General features: G+C 41.3%; 1 protein-coding gene across 2 annotated transcripts in view; it reads left to right on the forward strand.

Moving 5' to 3' along the window:
• LOC117775561 (cGMP-dependent protein kinase 1) overlaps positions 1-23,139 on the forward strand; it is an 80,117-nt gene that overhangs the window by 49,729 nt on the left and 7,249 nt on the right. For both annotated transcript variants that reach the window (XM_034608860.1, XM_034608859.1), the window contains exons 5-9: positions 1,711-1,774; positions 7,230-7,307; positions 9,191-9,285; positions 17,285-17,350; positions 19,566-19,640. In XM_034608860.1, coding sequence (XP_034464751.1) covers positions 1,711-1,774; positions 7,230-7,307; positions 9,191-9,285; positions 17,285-17,350; positions 19,566-19,640 — 378 coding nt within the window. The remainder of the gene's footprint in view (positions 1-1,710; positions 1,775-7,229; positions 7,308-9,190; positions 9,286-17,284; positions 17,351-19,565; positions 19,641-23,139) is intronic.

Genomic DNA, 23,139 nt, shown 5'->3' on the forward strand with positions numbered 1-23,139 from the left:
GATCTGGCTTCTCTGTCTAACTCTGAAGCTTTATTTTAATAATGGCTTTCACAAAAAAAAAGTCTCCATCCTAAGATTACACTGAAAGGAAGCTCTTTCCTCTCAGCAGCTCTTACATAACAGTCCAACAAATAAGTAAATATTTAATAGATGTACGTGTTGCTTGGTTTGGGCTCCCTCGGTGTGTTTGGTTTATAAAGGGGCCTCTTGGGGGGAAATAAAGAGATTTATAGCAGCGTTTGTTAAATCACACTTTGTAGATAACTTAATTAATGTTTTCTTTCCCGGAAGTAGATCTGATAAAGTAGTTTTAGTTTAAGTGCAGAAAACAAACACACAGTCTTCCCTGTGAGACCTCGACCCACTCTGTAAGGGCTGTGATATTATATACTGCATTTGCTTTCAAAAGTTGTGGAGGAGGAACACTGATGAAGAACTGACAGAGAAATCGCACGTTGTATCACATACACGGGGTGAGAATACTTGTGAAGATCTGAAGAAGGATTTATTTTTCCTCATTCTATCATGTACTCTAAATTACAACATTGCTCCCTGAGAAGGAATATCAAGGGCAGTGTCTAGCTGACGAAGAGCATAGAGTGTGTATTGCTGTGTACTGATATTTTTAAGGTTGGTGGGCTATTATTCTTCCCTCTGCCCCTTTTCGATAAAAGTCTGGCTGTAAAGGCATAGAATAAAAACGGACAGCCATCTGCCTAACAGCTTGAAAGAAGGCATGGGAAAGTGCTACACAAACCCCCTGAATAAAGAAGTAGTCATCACACATTTTTCATTTGTTCTTTGCAAGAACACCATAGAAACCGTTACATTTTACTCACAGTCACACAGGGCCATGGCTGAAATGATTAAAGTGAATACAAAAAAAGGACACATTAGTGAAACCGCACATTCCCCATTGGCTCTGTACTATTATTAATTTGCTTTAATGCAATTAACTACAACAGAGGATTTTTGTTTTGTGCTTCACTGCTTGAGGGTTGAAACTCCATATGTTTCATGTAGACTAGGGTCATCTGTTCATTGCGAAGCTGGTTAGCTAGTGCCTCCGCCTCTGAGGAGGCAACAACACAAGGATAAGCACAGTGGCTCTGGCCTGGGTTGGGGACTGAGACAAGATGGTTCAGATTACTGTAATAAAGCATGGAAAATGAGGGGGGAGGGAGGTGGAGAAACACAGAGAGAGAGAGATGATATGGGGAGATAAGCTCTTTGGTCACCAACACTGGTTCTTTTCTCTCCTCCTTGATAAACATAGAGCCAGTTTTATTTAGTAGGCTCGATAACAGACAGATACTGTTCATTGAGGCTGCCGGTAAGAAACGGAACAAACATTAGAGCCTCATACAGGTGCATTCAACCTCAGCATCTGATCCCTGCTGCGTAACTAGGCACATCACCCAGTTCATGCAACAATATTTATATACATATACTGTAATACAGTAATAAAGGCCAACTCCCACAACATAAATAAATAAATAAATATATATATATATATATATATATATATATATATTTATATATTGTTCACAACAGAGCCAAGGTAGATTCTGGTCAACAGTTTCAAAGCAAGCTGGCAGCATCACTGCTTTTTATCTGACAGACACAGAATTCTAAATGAGTGATATATTAAATATGTATGCACCGATCTGTCCATTTAACAAAGAGCACTTTCTTTTCTTTCTCCTGCAGCGTCCCCACATTCCACGACTTGCAGGAAGATATCCTGAGCAAGCTTGCTGATGTCCTTGAGGAGGTAAGTGCATCGTTCCAAAGTGTGCGACATCTGCAGCCTACTCCACACATCTCGATTTATTTCCATATTCCATTAACGGAACAAAGTGTGCACAGTTGGGAATTTCCAAGCAATTGTTGCACTTTATTATGTGCCCAGTGTGGTGATTTTGAACTAAATTGTCCACCTTCAAAAAGCAACTAATTTCATCAACCTCTTCAGGAATTCATTGTACAGCTTTCAGAAGCCATTTCAGTTTCCAAAGAGGCTCGAGCAGTCTAAGCAAGCTGAGGCGCATCATAATCCATTTTTGGATTTGTTGTACGGTGCCATTCAGGTTGATGAGTAACTGGTATCATTTTCACCTTTTGAGTGTGTCGGTATCGGTTATTATGCCGAAATGTGGTCCTGGAAAAAAGAAATACGCTACATTCATGCTACAATCACCACATTTTAGCTCTGTATCAGAAGTAATCCCTTGTGTGGGCTGTTGTAAACAGGGAACAGATTGTTAATTCTGCAGCTGATTGCTTAGTTATAGAAAATTCTATGAACAAGAAACAACAATGGTGAAAAAAATGAGCAGTTTTCTTTTCTTGGACCAACAAAGAGGTGGAACTGTTACTGACAATAAGTGTTAGCAACACTGGTAATCAAGTCCTGACTGAAAAGAACCAATCAGACATCTCAGTTCCTGCCTGTCCGTACCACAACAAAGCCCCAGAGTTTTCAAACAAAATTGGGACCAGCAGCGTTTACAAACTTCTATTTTAGGCCAAGTTCATGGAGGAGTGTGATCTGACCCCTGAGTATTGTGTATTAATTCAGACCACTGAGTAATCATCGGCAGGATAATCAACAGGTTGATATGCGACAGGGCCTCATAGTTTTCCATCTTTTAATGCAGATACTGAAAAGCCTCTTTTCTAAAAAGGTGTGTTTTCCATCAAAATTAAGATATTTTCAAATCCGATTATCATAATATGATAATATAGTTTAAGTGGAGATTGATTTGAAAGATCTGAACTGCATTAGCTCATAACAATAATATAATTTTAACAAAGGTTTATGCGGACACGGTGTCTGATATGATGAATTACAAAACTCAAGTTTCAAGCTGCTGCTAATCGATCTTCATTCCCTGTGCAAACAAAGGCAAGCCAGTGACTGCCAGGAAACGGAAAAATACATTCAAAAGACATGAAACACTACAGCACGGTTGCAACAGCTGTGGATGGAGCAAGACGTGTTTTCTCTTCACTTTAAATAGACAAAATTATGGGGGGGGGGGGGGGGGGTGTACGCTGCAGACTGTGTGCACTACGAGATGTGTCTCAATATCACATGTTTTTACCGATCGGCAGACCACTTCGTTTGATGTTGTCTCCAGCATAATTTAGCTATGCAAACATATTCTCATTTACATTTTTGATGTTCGCTCCCAACTTTGAAGCTCTCAATATGTCGAACTGCCGACTTATTAGTTATTCGGTATCACACACATATGTGTAAAAAAGTATTAGCAAACAGTCCAGAGGCTTTCGCTTAAAAGGTTAAATAAGTCCATTAATTATGCAAACTTGTTGAAGTTATTTTTTAGACTTAATGCCTACATTGGTTTTGGGTGGGACTTTCTAGTTGACTGCTCTGTATAATAATAGCAAATTAATACACAGTTTTAAATTAACATCATACACTGTTATTTAATATGAACATGAATACATTGCATAACGGGGACTGATGCAGTACGCTGATTATATTTACTCTCAAGAACACAAACCTGCAATTATTCCCAAGCACTCAAACTACAGCAGCACATCCTGCCTGAAGTCGTTTCACCTCATTCAGCAAATATTTCTCTAACAACCCAGGTGACATGAACAGGAAGCGACAAAACCAAACATTTAATTCCTTTTCACATTACCTAAACCTTCACTTTGTTTAAAATGTACTGCAGGCTTACATTGTAGGTGTTTTTTTTTTACATTTCATTGTATCAAGAGTTTCCATTTCTGGACACATTGGTCAAATCATCACTTAAAATTTGATTTCTTCATAAAAGCCAAACACAGAAGTAGGCTTACCTTCCAAACTCTTCAGGCATCAGACCAGGCCCAGTCCTCTTCTTTGTGGAGGTCAAATCCCCTAAAAAAATATCAGTTATAGGTTTTTAATGATGATTTATTATGTTTATAATATTAAACCTAGCTTTGCATCACCAAACACAAATCATGTTCATAGAAATATAATGATGTTAGCTTGCTAATGAAATCCACTTAGCATTTCTAACGGTGTTAGCTTGCAGCTGACGTTATCTTTGCTAACGGTGGCTAAATGCTACGGTGGTAACACTGTAGTGAGTGGACGTTTTCAAGCTAGCACAGGCTCACCTGCTAACGACAGCATCGAACGTGAAGCATCTAAACACGGAGGACCAGTTAAAGTACTGCTACTGAGTACTAGTATTTGATAATATTTATTATACTGAGATACAATGGTCTTAGTAAAGTAAAGTAAATATGAAGTAAATGTAAAGTAAATGTAAAGTAAAGTTGGCGCAGGTGTGTGTGATTGCTGCGTTCAGGGCCTGTCGGATTTCTCGCTTCCTCAATGTTGGAGAGAAAAGCCAGATGCGCTCTGTTTATTTTTTTTTAGAAATATAACAATCCTTCATTTTGATCCCGTGTGACATTGCAGGATAATTCAATGATGATGTAAGTCTGTCAATATCTGTTTTTATTTTCAGTTTCAATAAGCTTTATTGGCATCACATCCTCATGTGCTGCAAAAGACAATCAAATAATCATATTAACAACCACAACATACAAAAAACAGAAGTTATTATCATAGTAAGATAAAAGAATCAGTCGCTCAGTGTGTATTACTGTAGATACGTCATGACTACTTGTGATAAATATAAATGTATAGCCTTCATCTTGCTATAACCTACATTAGCTGATTCTGTGTCGAATGTGACAACATCAGTTATCATGATAAGATAAAATAATCAGTCACTCAGTGTGTATAACAGTAACAACATCATGAATACTTATGAATATTGTGTTTAATATTGGATAAATTAGCCTGTTGATCCATCTTATAGATTCAAGTACTTTAATACAAGGTGGTATCAAACGCACTCAGGCGTTGTAATAATAAGAAAGTAACCATGGTACAGCATATTAATGAATCTGCTCATAATTGTCGCGTAACAGCTCAGTACCTTGTTTTACTTTAAATAGAGAACCACTGTTTGTCACTTACACACTGGTCGATATTGTACCGCTTCAAAATCTACTGCACATGTATTTATAGCTCAGGCAATAACAAGTAATAATTTGTAGCAGGGGGTATACCGTGGCAAAACTAAAAATACCATCACAGTGTGGAAAGCTTTGACCATAATGAATCAAGAGAGGCGGCTCTGAACAGCAGTCTGCATCGGCTGGGATACTGAAGGGCAGGGTAACCAAGAAAAGAAAATCTATGGCGTTACACATAACAACCATTATGGAGGAGGACAACTCCATCAAAGAGAGGAGAGGTTTGGGAGAAAGTGCATCGGCAACCCCAGCAAAGCGCATGTCAGAGGCTGAATTGGAAAGTGTAAAGTGGAGGAGATGTGATTAAAGGGGACAGGGAGGAATGGAAGTAAATGAAAAGTAGTTTCACAGATTAAAGATTTCCAAAGAGAAGTAGTGCTCGTCCCTTGTCCTGGGGCTTGTATCAAGGATGTAAATACAAGCCTGTGTGATGACGGATGAGACACAAATTACCCACTCTCTTATCAAACGTCCTTCACCTCGCTGTGATCAAGTCCTCTTTAACCAGAGCCGTTTAAAAAGCAAAAAACTGCTTTGCCAGTAATTAAATTAAGGAGACATAATGATGTAGGTTTGGTTGAAGGACAATGTCTCAGTGAACTTAGAGAAGAAACACGGCTCATAGTATTGTTAGCCCTGTTAAAAATACATGTTTTGCATGGACAGGCTTATAAATATACTCTGATTATTTTGCTTGCGTTGTAGGTTGAGGAGATGTTGGGAAAGGGGCCAAAATGAGTAACATCTCTTAATCCCATACTGTCACCCCCATAAATAACCTCTTTATAAACAGAATTATAATAATTCTCCAGTTTTTAAAAGTCAGTTCAGGTTTTTACTTGTATGTGTAGAGGATGTTTAGCTTTCTGATGCTGGGTCACGTAATGATTAAACCCATCAGGCTGTCCTATGTTTCGTCCTCTACCATAATAGATCACTTTGGTCTGTGATTGATTTTTGATTGGTAAACTTCAGCTATTTTTTACTCTACTTAAAGACATTCTTAAGAAAAAGGTCTAAATTATATAACTGAATAATGTCACTCAATAGGGCACATTCCTCGGCCAAGGCCCAACTGCCCCCTTAAATTCAGTCAAGCTGCATCAGTTCCTTAATCATGCCCAATTTATTTTCACCAAGATCCATGAATCTTTCCCTGGGAAATTGGTAAATTCTTTAGGAAAAAAAGCCACATCTCTCAAAATTAAATGAATTCTTTCTTGATCCAAGTCCCATCCTTTCACTCAGTTTCGTGGAAATCTGTTCTGCAGTCTTTGCGTTAGCCTGCTGACAAACAAATGGACAGGGGCGAAAACTTAACCAAAAACCTAACATCATAACAACAACCTGTGCTCAGTGTAAGTAAGGCAAATGACAACTGCATTGTTGAATACGCTGATGATGAAACAGGAAATTGCGAGCCCTGTGCTCCATCTATACTTGTGGTCCGAGGGCCTGCACATTTTCTGGGAAGCTGAAAAACCCAACAGAGGTTATGATATATATAAAACCAAAAAACCGATACGCGTTAGCCTGTGATCCTTATCAAGGTCTGTCAGTGATTGCTTTTTTTCTTTTTGGGCTGTAGAAACTTCAGCGAGAGGTTTTTCACATTAAGTTATGTCACACATGACCTATTGCTTCACATACCTGAACTGAATCTGTCCTTGGAGCTCACGCATTCCTTGTCCATCAGTGTTCTGAGTGTGAACATGTTGTTTTTTCTATCTATGTGTGTTAGCCTTGTTTTTGACCAGTCCAGACTGTAGCCCATTCAGTGCATGCTGGGATATGTTCCAGCAACCACAACCCTGGAACAGGATTACTGGTTACAGAAAATGGTGTGATGGATGAATATCCTGTATTCATTTTTACTCTCAGAGAGGAGTTACAGCAACAGCATTCATTTATTCATTAATATTCCTGACTTGCTTATTCATATTGAAGGTCGCAGAGCATATCCAAGCAAGCAGTGGGTGGAAGGCTGAGAAATACCTTGGACTACATGCCAGTCTTTGGTATTAACCAGAAAAGAAAAATGTAATTGTGATTTATCTCAGTGCACCGAATGCAGATTTACTTCAACTCAAGTATATCCCGTTTCTGACTCCCACATATTCCTAAATAATGCTTCTCTTCTCTCCTCTCCTCAGACACATTATGAAGACGGAGAGTACATCATCAGGCAGGGGGCTCGAGGAGACACCTTCTTTATCATCAGTAAGGGAAAGGTGAGAAACGCTTCCTCCGGCTTAATCGTCAAAATAATCAGCTCTGACACCACAACGGGGGCGTCGTGCCACACATGGCAAACGGCACCTTACTGTACCCTTTGAGGCAAAGTGCTGGTATTTTGCGGGAGGAAGTTGTCTGTCACCAATCATCCGGGGATAGGGGGAGAGGAGAAGAGCCGCCTCTTTCATCATCGTGTCTTGCAGCAGCAGTGGGAGTACTGGGAAGGAGAGTGGAGTCACTTTCATTTCACCTTTCTCTCATCCACTCTGACTTACACACTGAGCACAGATGACACACTGTCCTTGTCCAGCAGCAGCGCCACGGGAGGGCTTTCTTGCACTCATACTGTCAACACGCTGTGCTCCCCCCTAATCAATTTCCTGTTTCTACTTTCACACTTATTGATGTTTCTTTTCCACCCTCCGCTAGCCATTGTTCTCATCATTGTTGCGTACATTTATCAACCACGCATAAAATCTCTCAAATCCACAAACATTAACATTCAAACATGGCTTAAGAGTGTCAAATCTCACTGCATTTTCCAATAGTGCACACCTCCAGGACACAGATGTCATTGTAAAGGATGAGGATACATTATGTTTCCTGTTGTACTCTCCTTTGACCTCAAACAGATGTAGCGCACTCAAACAAAAGTCAGCACAACTACACGCACACACATTCGCACACGGGCACAGACATGAACACGTGCACGTACACTCCCGACCTTATCATTGCTTTCTGCTTGGTCATTTCCTTGTGTTACACTCTGTCTCTACATAGACTGCAGACGGTTTGTCTAGAGGACATTCCACCAAAATCTGGGCATGTCACAACACACACACACACACACACACACACACACACACACACACACACACACACACACACACACACACACACACACACACACACACACACACACACACAATCGTACCGTCACTCTATTTCCTCTCTCTGCTTTTTTCTACTCCCACATACTGGATCATGAATAATTATGCCATCACTCAGGTGTAGACAGCATTACAGTGTGCTGCTGCTGGATTCGCTGCCACACATGTGCGGAGCTGACTAATGGATGAAAACAAGATCCTTCATCAGGCAAAACGGCCGTCTTCATTCACTTCCTCTAAACATCTCCTCAAGTGCCATCACTTTGATTTGTAAAGCACAGCACAGTGCTATCACTCACATGTCACCTGGTTAATGAAGTGGTCAGCTGTGCCTCCCAGATCCCGGCAGTCAGCTGTTTGTAACAGACTACCTGTGCATGAGGTATCTGTCACACCAGCACCTCTCCCCCGTGTAATAGTTAACCTGCCATATTGAGTAATCATTTACGTTTTATATTTCTTTGGCATTTTATGGTATCATATGTCGAACTAGAATGGCACTCAGTGGAGTACATACCTCCGTCAAGGCCCCACATTTCTCCTATGAAACCACTCTTATAACAATCTGTCTGAATCTGCACCAAATTGCACCCACTCATTAGTATCATGCCTGATTGTGTCATCAAGATCCCTGAATTCCTCTCTGAGAAATCAATGAAAATGTAAAAACAAAAATGCAATACCTCAAAATGTTAAAGAAAGTGAACAGTTCTTTTTTAGATCTGCCCCCTGATATTGCAGCTTTCCACAAAATTTCATCGTAATCCGTCCAGAGGTTTTTGTGTAATCCTGCTAAGAAACCAACCAAACAAATGCGAGTGAAAACCAAACCTCCTTGTCAGGGGTAATGAAATGTTATCCATCTCTAACTAAATGTATCACCTCTGTGCTCCCCATAATTCTTCATACTGATATACATGACTCCTTTGTTCCATCCTCCTCCCTGTCACACTACTCTTGTCCTCTAATCATTTCCATTCTTCCGCTAGGTTAATGTGACGAGGGAAGATTTGCCCAATGGAGAGCCTGTCTACCTGCGCAGCCTCGGAAAAGGCGACTGGTTTGGGGAGAAAGCTCTGCAAGGGTAAACCTGTCCCCTAATAACTCTGCCTCTTCCAATTCAAATCGTCTGCTGTGTCTATATCCGTCACTATCAGCTGCTTTCCTTCTCATTTTCACTCACAGCCTGTCTCTAATATGCTCCCTCTTACACTTAACATGCATCAGCATTCTTTCTAATTTGCCATCCATCAGCCTCCAGCTCTTATCTGTCTCTTTTTTCCCACCTCTCACTCATCCTGAAAGGAGCCGTAACTTGCAAAATGTTTGGAAATACTGAAAACTGGGCACACATTACACTATATGCCTGATTTACTGTGGCTGTTCCAGACACATATTTAAGATCTGACACATAACTCTCTGAGGAAAGGTTGATAATTATGATCTTATTCAATAGAAACGGTTCAGCTGTCATATTTAATTATTTGTTATGAAATAGCACTCCGAGCTGATGCTATATAAACAGCACAAGTATCCAAACATGCAGGTATTTTGCCGCTAACACTCTTTGCAGAAAGAAATGAGAGCAAAAGCAATTACTTCAACAAGCTCTTCTTCCCCAAACTCAGTTTTTGCCCCAATCAAAGGAAAAAATGTGTTTACGTGGAGATTATTCATAATCACAGTGTGTGTGATTGACAACCCGGCTGTGCTATATTTTGCACATGGCTATGTCACTCAAAAAGAAACCATGGAGAAGAAAGGTCATTAATTCATTCATTTGTGTGTGGACTTTTGTGTTTGACACGTATACAGTAGAGTGCTCCCAGCTCCCAGATTCCATTCAGACAATATTATCTATACGATTCTCTAACTTTTTTGTTTTTCTTGCTAGTATAATGATATCAGGGCCAATTCACTGCTGCCCTTGACTGAAATAATGAATTTCCATGAATAAATTCAATCATTTGTATACGTTTGTGTAAAATATGTGAGGATGGTCGCCGTTAACAACCACAGAGAGCTTGTGGCCATAGAGATAAAAGTGTGTTAGCCAAGCAGGCACAGTCCCCATCATCTACAAACAGCTGTACAACATAAGCCTGTGCCAGGAACATGTTTTCTGGCTATGATGATGTACCGAGGCAGGTTTTAACTAACCAGGCTGTGTGTACTGTTGGGACCAAATGATTCAAAACAACTGCAAACAGTTGGTGCCATCAATGCTTTCTCTGTAACAATTCTCCAGTTTAATAAAAATATGTCATATGGTGTCTGGCATCAGAGACCAGTGCCCTGAAGTGATATATTCACCCTGTTGTTTGTCCATCTTGTGCCTCAGAGGACAATGTATTATTAAAACAGAGGCGGGGTACAAATAGAAATAGTCTGAAGTGTTTTGTATCAGCGAGGGGTCAGTTAGCAGTGGAGAGAACATATGCACTCATGCACTTTGAATACATGCATGTGCATAGCCAATGGTGTCAACATGGAAATAAATGGAGATGTCGCCATCTTGTGGTCACCGAATGCTCCCAGCGCTGAAGCTCTTTAAATAATCACCTACAGCATATTGTAAGCACATCAAAACAAAAAGAAGCAGTATCCTATGAAAAATATATAGCAGCTTGTGTGTTGTCAAAGGGCACTAATGATAAGCCACCAGTTTTATTTTCAAAAGGAGCCCTCTCGACCCAAAATGGGTCAGTCGACAGCTGGAATGGCACAGATGGTTGGACCTACCCCATATGTTGAAGCTAATTAATATAGGATATAAAAGAAGACACAGCATTAAAATGCATGCAGGACATGTGAGACACGGGGGCTCCTGACAGTAGGTTGTTCCAAATAGAAATGTTGTACTTTTACTCTAATGAGATGTAAAAAAAAAACGAGCCGTGTGATGAATGAGAGCACGGCAGAGGTTACTGTACTGTAATTTATAATGGATTCAGCAGCTGTGCTACTTTTGTGTTGGACTATTTGAGTTTTCTAGAAATGCAAAAATGTTGAAGTATCTCTGCGTATATACATATAAGCCTTTATATAAATACATTATAAATCACAAATCACAGGAATACATATTCAAACAGAAGCTCTCTCACACCCAGTCACACCCACTAGTTCCCCAAGGATGACTAGTTTTATCTTATAAATATAAAATAAGTACACACAAAAGGTATACACATACAGATTTACTCATACGTTAGGAATAAAATAAGTTCCAATATCTTAAGACAAAATAAAAGTAGTAGGTTGGTAGTTACAAACAGGAGGAGGTTGTTTGAAGACGTTTGAAGATAAGTAAAAAGATATGACTCAAAGTAATTAAAAGAAGCAAGACAGTACATCTGAGAGAGCTGGGCAGGCTATTCCAGTCAGAAAAAGCTTTACATTTAAAGGCACATCTTTGCCCCATATCCTCACTGAATCAGGTTTCAAGTATCATGCAATTTTGAAAATCTCATCAAAGCACCTTCGACAGTATCTCATGCTTTGTTTAATCAAGAAAAGCACATCTTTTGTCCGTCCCACTGAAACAAAGTGCTCCGCTCACCACAGCATCTGCTTGGTTTTATTATAATCTATTGTCGGGTAACACCTTTTGTCTTGGAGTGTCTTGAGTGAGAAAAGCCCGCTCAGCTACACCTTTGATGGTCAACGTGGCCCGCAAATTTGAAATCATTGAGATGCAGGCCATCTTCGGGCCGGGCTTTTGATCATAGTGCTTTCCTGCAGGGGCCGTCTTTCTAATTAGAAGTTAACTGTGTGTGTCCTTGTTCATGAAACTCAATAGCCCCCTACTCAAAGGCTACTCTGTCCATCTGAAGGCGCTTTGATCTGAGAGAGCGACATATTTACAGATCACAGTCTGTCCTGCTGCCAGACATAATGGTTTGTTCGAGCTTGATACCGATACCAGCATCGGATATGCCTCAATGACGGCTGGGGCATTGGCAAGTACGCAAATCTACGTACCCATCCGATACCAAGTTTATTGTCACCGTGATAAAACTGCAAATATTTTTCAAATCACTTCTTCTTCACTAAAACAGTACTTCCTCTGGAAACTGCTGCTTACAGAGAGGCGGAGAATTGATTTACGGTAGCGTTAGCCAGAGCTAGCTAAAATGTCAGCAATCGTTCAAAAGTAAAACTGCGAAACAAGTACCATATGCAAGACTTTAGTTTTGAGGGGTGGCATCACTGTTGTTTGCTGTGTCTTCTTAGATTGTGTTCTTTTTCATTTATGACTGTCAAACGAAAAGACATAAGAAGTTTTATCGCATTCACTTTCTGTATGTATTTGTTTTTCAAAAGGTTTAACCTGAGCCAAGTCGTACATCACTGTGTCTCATCCCTGTGGATAGTCAATGTTCCAAGAGACGATGCTTTAAGTTTAAGGCTGTTGTTTGGATATAAGTCAACAATATATGTCATTGTCCCTTTGTCATGGTGAAGTCTGTTGAGGCGTACATCCATCAATAGCACAGACAAAGTGAGCCGTAACCTCCACCCTTGAGTGTAGTGTGTGCGTGTGCGTGTGCGTGTGATATATAGTCGAGGGAGTTGAGAGATTGTTAAGAAAGTAGGATGTCACTGACAGAAGTGTGATTGGTGTCAGTGGCAGACCAACTTCATGGCAACAACAACCCTTTTGATAAATTACTGCGAGGGCTGTGTTTGTGTGGGCGAGTTGCCACAGGTCCCTTTTCTTACCTCTGTGTGACAGGGTTTACAGCTCTGGAAAGTTAACACAACAGCACCGGTTTCTCCTGTTTCAACCGTGAATTTTTATGATATTACAACACGGCTGTAAGGGACACATTAAAAAGGTTTTTAGCCATAGCTCTGCTGATGCCCACCACTTTGGTCCAGAATGAAACTATATTTTATCAATTATTGGATGGATTGCCTTATAATTGAATACACACACTGCAGGTGATGTACTATAATGATTTTGTTGACACAATACGAGTTTCAGGTCTGTTGTTTTGAGTGGATTATCTCAACGACTGTAAGACAAAATTCCAAACAGTCATGCACCCTGGGATGACTAATAAACTCCTTTAATTTTTCTTCAGGCACCATCACTGGATAATATATTTTTTTCCTGTACTTAAAAAATGACATTTGCTGCACGTTGTACTTCATGATCATTAGCGAACATTCCTGCAGCACTAAACACTAAACTTGATAAATGGAATATATCCAACCATTCATCGTCTATATCGCTTGTAATTTTTGGGTCCAGGGCAAAGCTAGAGCCGATCCCAGCTGACATTGGGCGAGAGGCAGGAAAAGGTCACCAGCGTATCGCAGTACAGAGTCAAACATCCATTCATGCTCACAATTTTAGAGTTTCCAAATTACAATCACCCCAATCTGCATGACTTTAGACTGTGGGAGGAAACCAGAGAGAAACCCGACACATGCACTCCACACAGGAAGAACTGTTGTACCGTGAGGAGACGGTGCTAACCACCAGTGCTGCCCATGAAAAATATTACACCTGTTTAACATCAGCAGATATAGTAATGTTGTTTGTGTGAGTATTAACATTTAGCTCAGCCTCAGCAGGTGTGTGTTTTACATGTTCCTGCCGGTTTCCTCTGTATATTTTTACATTCCTCTAAAAGCTTACCATAGGTTTTTATACTGTTGAACTTACAGAGAGAGAAGAGCTTCTCCTCTCACAACCTGTTGAGGCAGATGGCCGCCCACCCTGAGTCTACTTGTGCCAGTGGTTTTCTTCCCGCTAAAAGGGTTAGAGTTCCTTTAAATACATTCCTGTTAAATTCTATACATGAGGAGCACAGATTTACAGTTTGTGCTTTCATGCGCTTGTGGTAAACTCAGACACCTGAGCCTTTAGAACAACCTTTTCACATTATCCTTTTCACACCCTCCATGTTCTGAAAGCGTCGCTTTTGAGTTAAATATTGTTCAGGACCTAACACTTCAATCTTGAATGTTTGAGCTTGAAAAGAAGGCAAATGAATGCACCAATAAGCGAGTGCTTTTAAAGCAATCTTAGCTTTCATAAGAAGCCAGTGGCTGCCTGGAAGAGAAATACATTAATTCATGTAGAAATGGAATGTAGTCGTACTCTGCAGTTGTGTAGAGATCGCACAATTTGTAGTTAATGGGGAAAAGCTGCACAAACACTGGCGCTGCCACTTACTTACGTACTTTAATACCAAAGCACAAATCAATGCGTACTTCACAGCCACCTCTTGTTCTCGCCCTCATCCTGACCCCCGACTTGGCTTCCCACATAGCTACTGCCCCATACAAGCCAATGCGTTATTTTCATAAAGCCCTTCCTGGTACACCAGATCACTGTCTAATTACCAGGTTCATTTCGACCATCTACTGGAAATCAACACCACAGGCTTACTCCTGTGTAACTCCAAAGGACATTCCAGACACCGCATGCAGCTGCTGTTAGTGCCTGAGTGTGTGTGTATGTGCGTACGTGGGCTGGTTTTCCAATCCATTTCTTCTTACGCCACAATTAACAAGTGCAGAGCCATCTTTGGCTCACTGGATGACTTGGGCTCAGCGGCGTGCAAGTGAATCACACTGACAGATACTGTATAGCGATTGTGTTTCAAACAGAACACCGCTAGTTTCAGCTCAATTGCCCGCTAAGTTGTTTTCCTCAGCAACGCAGAGCAGCAGGGGACAGGTGTAACGAGCTGCTCTCTAATAGGAAACCCTTGAGGTCTCTTAAGGATGATTCATGCTTACGTAATCACTATTTCAGTATGGCCCGAAGTGTTGTGTTGTTTTGTTGTGTCACCATGGTTAGTAAGTGTCATAAACACTGTCGACTTCCTTTATGAGACAAATCAAGTCATGTAACAGATTGCGGGTGTCACTGAAGGCGTAGCTCGTAATCACACATGAGAAAACTGATGTGTGTCTGTGTGTTTGCCATGTGTTAAAACACCATGTTAAAATGTGATTAAAAGTTATTTAAAGTTGTTTAAATCCTCGACCTTGAAACTATCGAATAATAACTACTCAAAATTTCAATCATTTATGCTGAGACTGGACACATAATGACATTAATTGACAATAAGCCAGTGCAAGTTAGAGAGGAAGGTAAATATGAAGAATCGAGGGGCGATAGCTTTTGAAAAGTGACTCACAGCTGGCAGATTGTCACTGGTAAATTCACAGCTGGCACATTATAAGTGTTTGTGGCTCAACAGCCCTCAACAGTGCAAGATGGCTCCCTGCTCAGCTTCTGAATATAGGAATAATCTTCAGTTTAAACCGTTTATGTTATGAGCAGCTCTTATGCTTTGCTTTATGATTTACACCTATTAAAACATCTAAAATAAGAAGAAACATATGAAATGTCTCTCTTCTCCTGTCCTATATCCTCTCATCTCATCTCATCTCATCTCTTCTCTTCTCTTCTCTTCTCTTCTCTTCTCTTCTCTTCTCTTCTCTTCTCTTCTCTTCTCTTCTCTTCTCCTCTCATCTCCTCTCATCTCATCACATGTCCTCTCCTCTCCTTCCCTCTCCTTTCCTCTCATCACATCTCCTCTCCTCTCCTTCCCTCTCATTTCCTCTCATCTCATCTCCTCTCCTCTCGACCCTCCTCTTCTCTCTCAGTAATTTGCTCTGAATTAAATCACTCGTGCAAACCTGTGGCTCAAGTCGAGTTACACAATGCAACAGACTTGTGTGACGAACCATTGAGAACTCATGAGTGCCACTCATATCAAGACTCTTGTTCCCCAAACTAATTATAACACATTCAATAGTAACGGCTATGGTGTAGCACATTGTGTTCGTCCACACAGGGACGTTTGTTGTTCTTTCACCCATTAACCCAGTTATTAATAATACTGTAACTTTGTTTATGTAAATGGTTTTGAATGCTGCTGTGGGCCAACAGGAGAACAGGTGGAGCGGCGCTTGCCAGAGTATTGTGTTAAGAGCATTGATGCAAGTCATACGAGCTTTTCCTGAGGTAAATTAAACACTGTGTTACACTATCCAGAGGACTCCAATAGTGATCTGTTAAAATATCCTGTGCCCCTGACAAACGCTGCCCCCCTTGCTTCTGCTCGCTTCTCCCCTGTCGTCCTCACCTTCCAAAATGTGTTGTCCCCACCACCAGCTGTGGCCTTTACTCGCAGGGGTCAGCAGAGAGAGAGAGAGTGTGTGTGTGTGTGTGTGTGTGTGTGTGTGTGTGTGGATGAGGGGGGGGGGGGGGGGGGGGTCGCACATGTGTGTATTTGGAAGAGGGAAGGCAGAGGGAGTCGACATAGCATGAGGAGGATTTGTCACCTCAGCTCATTGAAATAGGTTGCCACACACATGAGTTCAGATCAGACACAGCCTGTGATTGTTAGTTAGCACAGTTAGCTGTTAGCACTCCAGCTGAATGGAAATCCTTTCAGCATCCAGAGCAAAGCCGAGTTTTCACTTTTGATTTGCTACCCAGCGAGATAGTGAATTCACCCGGAGAATGATCCTTTTTTTGTCCTCGCTTTTAAGAAGATGGGGCGTGAAATAATCTACTTATGGGGCATCCTCTGAAGAGTCTCCGCTCTTTTTTGTTATATTTTATTCCCTGTTAGAGAGAATAACTCTGCACTTGAATTGGAGATTTATACTGAAGTACCACAGACGTGTCTTTTTGTTGGAGGGCTGCCCTGGGCAGTGTGCTGGTTCAGAGTTAGAGCTTACCGCCGTGGGACTCTGAGCGCAGAACATTTTTCACAGTAAAGGATGAAGACTTGGGATACAGACTCGGAGGATTCCTGTGATTGGGGCGACTCCTCCTCCGAAGAAGCATCATCTTCAGGAGAAGATGATCTCGATGTCAAATATGATAAAGAGTAATGCCAATCATGCAGTGATGTGTGTTGCCTGTCAGCGAGATGTTTTCATTCTGTGCCAGTGCTATTTATTTAGTAAATTGAGCTTAACAAGACATGATTGATGGTTTTTTATTAGTGTTTAATTTTGCCTGCTGCCAGTTTAATAACTCTGATAAAGAAGTCACAATGAATGAGGAGGTGAGTTAATGATAATTGTGTGTGATCTTTTCTCAACAGGGAGGACATCAGGACGGCCAATGTCATTTCAGCAGAGGCAGTCACCTGTCTAGTCATCGATAGAGAGTGAGTATCAATAAAGTTCATCCTCACAAAAGGACAAAAGCTCAATGAATAAAAAATGAACGTCTGCCATGAGCAGCGGTGCAAAACAAGCCCACCAATTCTGCTTTGCTCAAAATTGTCAGAGAAGGAATATTTCTTGGAACCAGTCTACACCTCAGTGGGTGAACATGGCACACAGTTAGTATACTAAGTTTGAATTAAATTCAAATGAAAAGCAGTCTGGTATGACCAGCAGTATGTTTGCTAACATAAAATTAAGATATTGCTTTTATCTGAGTCAGTTTGTTGACCAAATAATAATAACTTGATTTATATAGCACCTTTCAGCCGTTACAAAGTGCTTTCCAAAAAGGACAAATGAAAACAACATACCAAAGACAAGAAACAAATTACTTCAATGTCATTTTAAATCAAAAACAGCAAATTATATAGTTTGAAATCTAAAATCAAAGACAGCAGATAACAATGGAGGTAATTGCTCATTTAAGGAGCAATGTGCTGATGTAAATGTTACCAGACACAAACAGATACATTTATCACACTTGCTTTGTTAAGTGACGTGAAGGAGACTTGTCCAAAATCAATTTTAGGAAAGAGTTTAGATTCAGGCCAGATTTGAGCAGGAATGACTAATGCTAAAAATATTTTTCCATCGATGTTTGTGAGGAGATTATAAAAAGGGCATAACCACATTTTTCAGCCTTGCGATGCCCTTTACGCTACCTCTGCACAAACATGTGCTGTTTTCTGCTTGTGGCAAAAACATGACTTTTCAACTATTTCATTATGACATGTCTTTTGTTTGTCCAAAGAAGTTTACATCAGGTCACACTCTCCAAGGATTAAATGGCTTTTTAGCATCTCTGTCTCTAGCATGAAGTCGTGATGCTAAAATATAGAAACAGACGGGCTGGGCGTTGGTAGGAGGTATCAGCTTACCCAGGGCCTCCCTCTGGCCTCAGGGAACACAGCAAGCACAAATGGGCCATCCTCAGAATTAGCAGAGGGGATAGTGAGTGAGTCATCCAGCACAGGTGATTACCAGTGCCATCCATTGTGCCTCTCATGGCAGCGAGAAGCTAATGCTGTCACAGCCCACAAAACTAGTTCATTATGTGCGTCTCCCACCCAGCAAGGCTGGTCGTGGTGCGGATGCCAAACCTTTTTTGTTAATTTTATGAATGCCAATGCTTGTGTGTGATGCCGTAAAAAGGAAACAATACAGCTCAAGAAGTGGCATAAGTCTAATTGTGGTAGTTCTGCTGGAGGAGATAGAGACAGCAGGGAAGAGACGGGGTATTAAAAAACAAGCGGCTGGGAGTCTGTAAGCGGCTGAACATTTAAAAGAAAACCCCGCTCGCAAACAGCCCGAACTCCCAGGCATTACGGTCTAAACAGGAGGAAACACCAGATGTATCTTGTGGCTGACAGCTTGATGCATGAAAACCCTCAGTTTGTTGTTACTCCAGGAGCCTTTTGCATAGGCAGCCATACTTGAGAGAGAAATGAACTAAAGCGCAGTTGTGATTTTCCGTGTCGCACATCTCCCCATGAGTGCAACTGCTTCAGCAAGTTAGCATATTATGTAACTTGTTATTCTGCAGAGAACAGCACAGCACGATCTTTCTTCAACTTCCATATCCACTGTAGTCACATTAATGACAATTACCACAGTAGATTGATTTATTATCAGTCATTTTACTGACATAAATTTGAAAGACCTAAAAATAATAGTGTTGGACCATTTCTTTACTTAGCGCTAAAATAATAGAAAATATTACCAATGATTCTTTGACAGTGACTCACACTGTGTCTTTTCTGTTCTATAATTCATTTATTAAAAATGTTAATGTGCAGCCATTACATTTGTCTCCAAATGTCCCACAGTCCCTGACTGCTAACCCTGTTTTACACCTCTGGGTAGCTCAGTCCTTCTCGCCTGTTCTCAGTGATTTTCAGAGGCTCGTCTCTAAAAGCAGACTGATGAATATTTAATAGTAACTGGCAGTGGGTTTTATGACAGTCTGGCCATATATTGCACCAGCTTCGATCTCCTGCAGTTTACAAACGGCTTTATTACCTCTAACCATAAGCCCTTGGTTCATTGCGTGTACTTTAGATCAGAGCTGGATGGATTGCAGATTTGTGAACTAAATGGTTTTCAAACAGTTTTTGTTATTGTGTGCCTTTTCAACCTTTGCCGTCTTTGTTGCAGTTCATTCAAGCACCTGATCGGAGGTTTGGAGGACGTGTCCAGTAAAGGTCTCGAGGATGCTGACGCCAAAGCCAAGTAAGACAATTAGAATTGTTGTGCCTGAATTAATGAATATACCAGCTATGCAAATGTGTGTCATTGCTTTGTGCTTGAAGCGTCATTTCTTGTTTTCTTTATTTGTTGTTTTAAGCATTTACTTTTACACTACTTAATTTTCACTTTCAAAAAAACCTTTCATCGTATTTCTGATGACCCGACAGCTGCAGAGTTTTTTAGCCCTTAATGCACTGCGCCTTTAGGTCTGTTACATAACAAGACAATACCCGGGTGGGAGGCCAGAAAGTAGAGTCTCTGACCTCTGCCTCTATTTCTGGAGGAATTAACATGTACTCTATTTATCGTCGCTATGGAAACAAGAGCAGAGCAGCATAGGAAGCACAGGACACCTTGGCATTGAGGTGGGCATCTCCAGGATTCAGACGGCCACGTGGTGGCACAAGCTGAGACCTCGCTCGCTCTGTGCCGCGTTACGATGAGGAGACACAAGAATCCGGTAATGACAGATTAGAGGGGGCGAGAGAGTAGGAGCCGCTTAACACCGCAGACAGGGAGAGAGAGGGATGTAGATGGATGGGAGGAGTGAAGAGAGCCGGGGAGAGAACAAGACGGGTGACGAAGCAGACAAGACTTCTGTCCAGTGCTTTGGATTTCAAGCTGACTGCTCGGAGTGTCAGTCATCTTTACAAGTCAGTGGCATTTAGTCAGCGAGGAGCAGAACATTACACAAGTTACTGTGTTGGAACGGAGGCCCAGTGGCTTGCCCCTGGCATTTAGCCCTGGCCAGGTGCCCCCCCTACAGCTCAGCAGCACAGACGAGTGCTCCTCCAGCAGATGTGTTTGATGGCGAGAGCTGCAGCGAGTATTCACGACCCCGTTCCTTCCCACGTTGGCCTATAGGGACACTAGTTTAAGATTGATTTTATGCAAATGAACAGCATATAATGCTTTTGCATGACTATAATTTATAACCTTGCCATCAGGCCTGGTCTCTACGGAACTTTCCCTTAAAATAGAGCCACTCTCTCCCACTGCTGTCTGAAATCTGTCACATGAGAGCTGTTTTCATTATGATTAAACTGGCTTTTCCCCGATGTGTGTGTGTATTTGTGTGTGTTTGCTGGCCCTCCCTACCCAGCAGAGCACATTTTCTTTGTGAGGGAAATCCTGAGTCAGGGTCCCACGGTGATGGAAACTATCTCTAATTGGTCACGGCGGATAAACAGCTGCACAGTAACTATACAGCTGCTCCCTTTGAGTTGGACAGGTCTGTTCTTCAAACACTACCCTTGTGCGATGAGCGATGAGCATACTTTGATCGAGCCGCCACTTCCTTCTGCAGGAGGAGCTACACACTGCACAAAGTAGAGCAAATACATACATCTCTATTGTAAGGATTCACTTCTATTTCTAACCACATAAAACAGCGTCTATCTGGTCTATTAGTTACTGCTCCGACCTGGAAATGCAACGTCCCTGGTTTGAATCCAGTCGATTTACTTCTTCTCCACTCATGTCCTGTCATCTCTACTATTGACTCTTATAAACGTGTCAGATGCTTTGAAAATAATCTTAAAAACCTCTGTTTTCTGGGGTAATTTAAACTATCCTCTCATCGGCCAAAAGCTGCTTTCTGGTTTCCGTGGTCTTTATTATCTCTGCGAAGGAGCTTATGTTTTCATTGCTGTTTGTCTGACCCTCAGCAGGATTCCACAAAAACATCCAAAGCAATTTTCTCGAAACTTGGTGGAAGGTTGGGATATGGCCAAAGGATGAACCTAATAACTTTAGGAGTGGATTCCATTCTTTTCATTTTTATTCACTTTTCTTTAATATTGCAAGTTTTTCAGCATTTTTGCGAATTTCTAAAGAAATAATGCAGATATGTTACTGAGAAATGAAATCATGTATATTTAAGGGACTGATATCTATGAGCGTGTGCAATTTGGTGCAGCTTGATTGAATTTAAGGGAACTGCTGGGCCTTGGTGGAGGTATGAGCTCTTCTGAGGGCCATTCTAGTTTTTGTAATTACATTTTTTTCCCATTCAAACTACCATCAAAAAGCCAAGAAAATGTATGAAACTTGCAAATGCTTCATATTGAGTATATATCTATCCTCTTTCTGCTAAACTTTGGCCCACCGAGCAAGAAAACACCTCATGATTGAAGATTGATGAAAAAAATGTGAGCCTTTATGACTCAGTTCTCCGTCTCTTGAGGTGTGGGAGTTCAATAGGCAAGAATTACTGGTAAATAAACGTGGCATTTAGAGAGCCTCGGCGTTAAGGTCAGAGATTATTTCTTCTCCTGTCTCCTGTCCCTCGAGTCAGACTAGACCAAGAAGAACCGGAGCAAAGGAAATGAGGATAATAGCACTCACACAGACACACAAACACACACACACTCTTGCATACACACTCACACACACTAAGACACATGGGGATTGCATCATTTCATATGATCTCATCCGTTTACTGATACAGATTATGACCCACTGGGGTACTACTTGACCCACAGAGGAGCACTTTGTGTTGCAGTACTAGTAATGGATTTGCCACGTAACAGTTATAAGTTAACATGTTATTTCCAGCTCCTGGCTTCAAGGAGCAGGTAGTATATAAAATAACTGGGGTTGCGTTACAGCGTTTGATGCAGCTCGGCTCTGTGGTAGTTTTCGTTCAAGGTCATGGTTATGACGTCTATTTCAGGTGGATGTATGGCTCCAATCCCACTGGGTCTGCTCACTAGTGTCAGATTCCTGTTTCCAACATCTAGTGTTTCATCCACGGATACAGACAAGTGCTGCTTTCTGGAAAAAAAGGAATCGGAGTGTTTGAGTTGGAGCTGCTGTAAAAATTGCCTCCAAGTATTGACGTTGAGAGCTCACTGTATGCGTATTTGGTTAAGACACAGTGTGATCGAAAGGGTTCAGCTTTTAGCATGAAATCAGAACGGTTTCCATTATAATAATACAATATTTTCCTTTTGTGGTTGGGCTCTGAATGGCACGGAATTGTTCTTCGTCACCTTACCTTGAAATGCGTACTGGAGCGATGCTGCCATCTGCTGTCCAAATACCAGGATTACTATTAAACTCCTTTTAAGACCTTCATAATGTAAAACGATCCACTGATCCCTTTATATCATGACAGACCTCCTTCATTAACAGGACCCTAACACATGTCCACACCTCGTAGATTTTGCCTGCGTGTGCTCTTACAAATCCCTGCACCTGCAGGTGTCGGTCACCTTGACCTTAATGATAATCCTGTCCCACACCCAGTGGTTCACGTCCTCTCAGTTACTTCTCTCCGCCCTTTTCTTAAGCAGAGTACATTTTGTGAGTTACAGTGAGCGTATTCTGGGCTGACGTCCAGATAATGGAGGAACAGAAAAGAAGAAAGGATCACTTGAGAATCTCACATGATAGTAGTAGTGCCTATATTCACACACAAATAAACAGTGGCTGTCCTGGCAACCTTGTGTTTCTGAGAAACACGGCGCGCAGTAACCTG

This window comes from Hippoglossus hippoglossus, chromosome 15 (genome assembly GCF_009819705.1).
Source record: "Hippoglossus hippoglossus isolate fHipHip1 chromosome 15, fHipHip1.pri, whole genome shotgun sequence".
NCBI lineage: Eukaryota > Metazoa > Chordata > Actinopteri > Pleuronectiformes > Pleuronectidae > Hippoglossus > Hippoglossus hippoglossus.